The sequence below is a fragment of the Plectropomus leopardus genome, unplaced genomic scaffold, assembly GCF_008729295.1.
Source record: "Plectropomus leopardus isolate mb unplaced genomic scaffold, YSFRI_Pleo_2.0 unplaced_scaffold23213, whole genome shotgun sequence".
Taxonomy (NCBI): Eukaryota; Metazoa; Chordata; class Actinopteri; order Perciformes; family Serranidae; genus Plectropomus; species Plectropomus leopardus.
This window is the reverse complement of record NW_024625174.1, coordinates 1-3,971: the sequence shown is the minus strand read 5'-3', so window position 1 is coordinate 3,971 and position 3,971 is coordinate 1. Positions and strand designations below refer to the sequence as shown.

The 3,971-nt window shown below is 41.5% G+C and overlaps 1 protein-coding gene across 1 annotated transcript; it reads left to right on the top strand.

The window, feature by feature from the left end:
* Positions 1–3: 3 nt before the first annotated feature.
* On the top strand, positions 4–3,965 carry LOC121966122 (apolipoprotein B-100-like; the record flags this gene model as incomplete). The annotated part of the gene is made up of 1 exon (XM_042516228.1): positions 4–3,965. A coding segment is annotated over one exon (3,962 nt), but the record flags the coding sequence as incomplete, so codon positions are not given.
* Positions 3,966–3,971: the final 6 nt, after the last annotated feature.

Genomic DNA, 3,971 nt, shown 5'->3' with positions numbered 1-3,971 from the left:
ACTGGAAGCCTGAAAGCCATTTATGGTGAGGAAGAGATCAAGCACACTTATCAGGTCAATTATGCTGACATGACAGCAAATGCAAAGTGCAGCACAACTGGAAAACTCTTTGGAACTCACATGAGCCACAACACCGAGCTTGAAGTTATTGGTCTTGCTGCCAGGATCACCAATGATGCACGCTTCAACTCACAGCCAATGCGCTTTGACCACACCATTCGCTGCAGCATTGTACCTTTTGATTTCAACCTTGATGCCATTTTCAATGCTGATGGAGACATGACCATGTATGGAAAGCACAGTGCCCAGCTCTATGGCAAGTTCCTCCTGAGAGCCCAACCCCTGGCTTTTGCTAGCTCACATGAATGCAGAGCATCCGTAAACCAGCAGCTGGAAAATGGTTTTGCATTTGAGACCAGGTTTAATAACCAGATGGATACTGTTCTGTCACTCCCAGAACAAAAGTCCAGCTTTAAAACAAAGGTTAAATTGAATAACCACAATTTCGATCAGGAGATGAGTATTTACAACACTGCAGAGAGAACTGGAATTGAGGTTTCTGGCAGCATTTTCACAAACATCCTCAACATAGACTCGACAGAGAACCAGGAATTTACCATCTCTGGCTTCCTCAAGTATGACAAGAGCACAAATACTCACATAATTCAGTTTCCTATAATTGAAAGTATTTCTGCTTTCTTGGAAAGCATCAAGGTGCTTGTTGTGCATGCCGCAAAGACACTGCAAGACTATATTGACAACAATGACATTAGGACCAAACTTGAGGATTTTTGTCAATATGTAAGGGACTTTTATACTAAACTGAATCTAGAAAACAACCTTATTAAGCTGAAACAGAACCTCAATGATTTTACCCAAAACTATGTCATCTCCTTGGAGGATGTGGAAGCCTCTTTGAGAAATCTGAAGTTTTCTGTTGAGAAACTGCTGGCTGAGCTCACTGTTTACATCGAGCATTTTGCTGATCTGCTGAAAGAGATTACTGTTAGTGGCAACTTCCCTGAAACCTTAATTCAAAAGATCCAGGAACTGCTGAATGCCATTAATGAGGAGTATGACATCCAGGCTATGATTGTATATGTAATTGATATAGTGAGGGAGATGATCCAGCAGATTGACCTGGAAAAACTGGAGGGCAGCAGCATTGCATTTCTGGGTGACATTGATTCCAAGTATGAAATCATGGCTAAATTACAGACATTCATGACTGATATGAAACAAATAGTTGAGACCTTCGATGTAGAGAAATTTGTGGCCAGGCTGAAGGAGTACATTTCATCGATCAACTTCAAAACTCACATTGTGGAACTACTGAATCAGATTCCCACAGAGATTTTTAGTGATTTAACAGATTACATTAGGGAAATGATCCAGGACCTTGATATTCTAGGTAAAATCAACACACTCTCTGCCAAGCTAAGAGAGTTTATTGTAAAGTTTGAGGTTGACAAAAAGGTTCAGGCTGTCTTGGAAAAGGTTGCAGAGCTCATCGAGCAGTTCAGAATTGAGGAAACCTTCAGGGCTGTTACAAAGATGGTAAAGGATGCAGATTTTCTTGCCAAATTCATGGAGGTCTTCCACAGTGCTACCAACTACTTGAAAACAACTGAGATTAAGGATATAATTTCACAGTGGAATTTATATATTGGCATTCTTGAGCAGAAATTGAATTCACTTGATTACAATGACGTTTTGGATCACATCAATCAAATGACCGTAAAGTTTACTGCTTATGCGAATGACCTTATAGGGTCTCTTGAAATCCCTCAAAAACTCGAGGCTGCAAGAAATTTTGCCAACTTGGTCATATCCTCAGTTAGGGGTTTTGTAGAACAATTAAGAGAAATTAAAATAGCGGAATTTATAGAATATATCAACAATATCCTTGACCAGGTTGTATTAACAAATCTAAAGGGATTTGCTGAAATTATAAAGCAGGAAATTACAAAACTAGATATCAATGCTGGAATTACCTCTTATCTGCAGTTGACAAGGAATTGCTATACTGAGCTCATAACTACTGCTACTGATAAGTTCACCAATATGGTTGAGATCCTCAAGGACATGGCACCTCAGCAAAAGATTTTCAGTGAGATATTACAGATCATTGAGGGGCTAATTACTGGACTGAAAAAAGCAGAGTTGGACATGCCATCCTTCACCATTCCTCTAACTGATCTTGTTGTTCCTTCCATGAAGTTCAGCATGGATAGGCTTTACCAGTTTGAAATCCCGCCACAGCTGGACATCCCTGAGTTCACAGTCTTGGGCTTCCACACTGTGCAAGCCACCACTATCTCAGCCAATGACATTAAACAGAGAATCATCAACTTGATTGATTACATTCTCAACTTTGAGATGACAATGTTTAATATGGGTGCTTCATTTGGTGACCTGACCATGGGCGACCTTCTTTCTCTGCCCCAATTTACACTCCCTGAGATAACTGTACCTGAGTTCTACTTTCCCATGCTTCCTCCTGTTCCAGCTGAGAAACTTCTTAAGACTCTCGAACTCCCAACATTTAAGTTGCCAGTCATTCCTAGTGAAATTATGATTCCAGGATTTGGTAAACTGAGTTTTGAGATAAAAGTCAACTCCCCCATCTACACTATCAGGAATGCAGCTGAAGTACAAACCTCTCTTGATGTAGATGATACTCCTCAGCTGACAGCTTTTCTAACTTCCCAAGGAACATCTCTCAGTTTTGAAATCCTTAACTTCAGCCTGTATTCCACTGCTCGTATTGCTGCTCCCCAGGCATATCGTGTGATTGCTGCCGAGACCCTTAAATTCACTCACGATTTTCTTGTGTTGGACCACCAGGCATCTGTGAAATGTTATGATTTCTCAGCTCAGGCCAAGACTATAGTGAAGGCCACCACAGCACCTTACAAAGCTGAGCTTTCAAATGAGGCTTTCTTAACTACGAAGGGCGGTTTATCTGCCACCTTTGACACTTCCTATAACCATGCACTCAACCTCCCCATCATGAGGTTCACTGGTGAGACATCTGTAACTCAAAAAGCTGTGGTCCACCAGGAAGGTACCTCTATTAAAATAACTGTTGGAAATCAGGGTACTACCACATTCAACTCTCATGGCAATACCCACAAGAGTGACCTGGAAGTCACTGTCAGTCCAAGTACAGTCAAGATGACCTTTATTAGCGACACAGATACAGTCCTTCTGAAGATGAAACAGACTCTGAGTGCTGACACTGTCATCTTTAGTTATTTCAAGTTTGATATTCGCTCTGAAGCAGAAGGCCCAACAATCAAAAACAACCTTTTAGTGGGATCAGTAAATGCCAATCTGCATGACATGAAGCTTGAGCTCAAGGCAACCCAAAGCACAGATTTAATCGGTATTGTCAATGGAGCCCTTAACAGTGAAATCGATGTTTCTATCTGTCCCAAAGGGGTTGTGTTCAGCTTTCAGAATAAGGGAAACACCAAGGTCAATGTTAATGATGCCCTTACAGCCAAATTTGACTTGCAGAATGATTACTCTGCAACCCTCAGGCATGACAGACAACATATTAACACTGTAGCTTTGGCCCGTCTTAATCAGTACAATCTGTTCTTGAACTTAACTGTAGACAACAATCAGAGGGAGGCTGCCATCCTTGCTGCTGTAGAAGGAGAAGCAAACCTTGATTTCCTGACTAGGCCCATGAGCATTCCTGAGATGTATATACCATTTGTTAACTTACGTACCCCAGCTATTAGTGATCTTGATTTGTATGACCAAACTGGGCTGAAGCACATTTTAACAACCACTGAGCAGACAGTGAATATGGACGCCAAGATTGTTTACCAGAAAAGCCAGGCTGCCCCCCTTATTGACGTTATGGGCCTGATCCAGATTCCCTCCGTGGGTAACCTGATCACAGAGCTGTCCGTCAAGTCTGCCATCATTAATCTGAATGTCAATGCTGGTTTGTATGC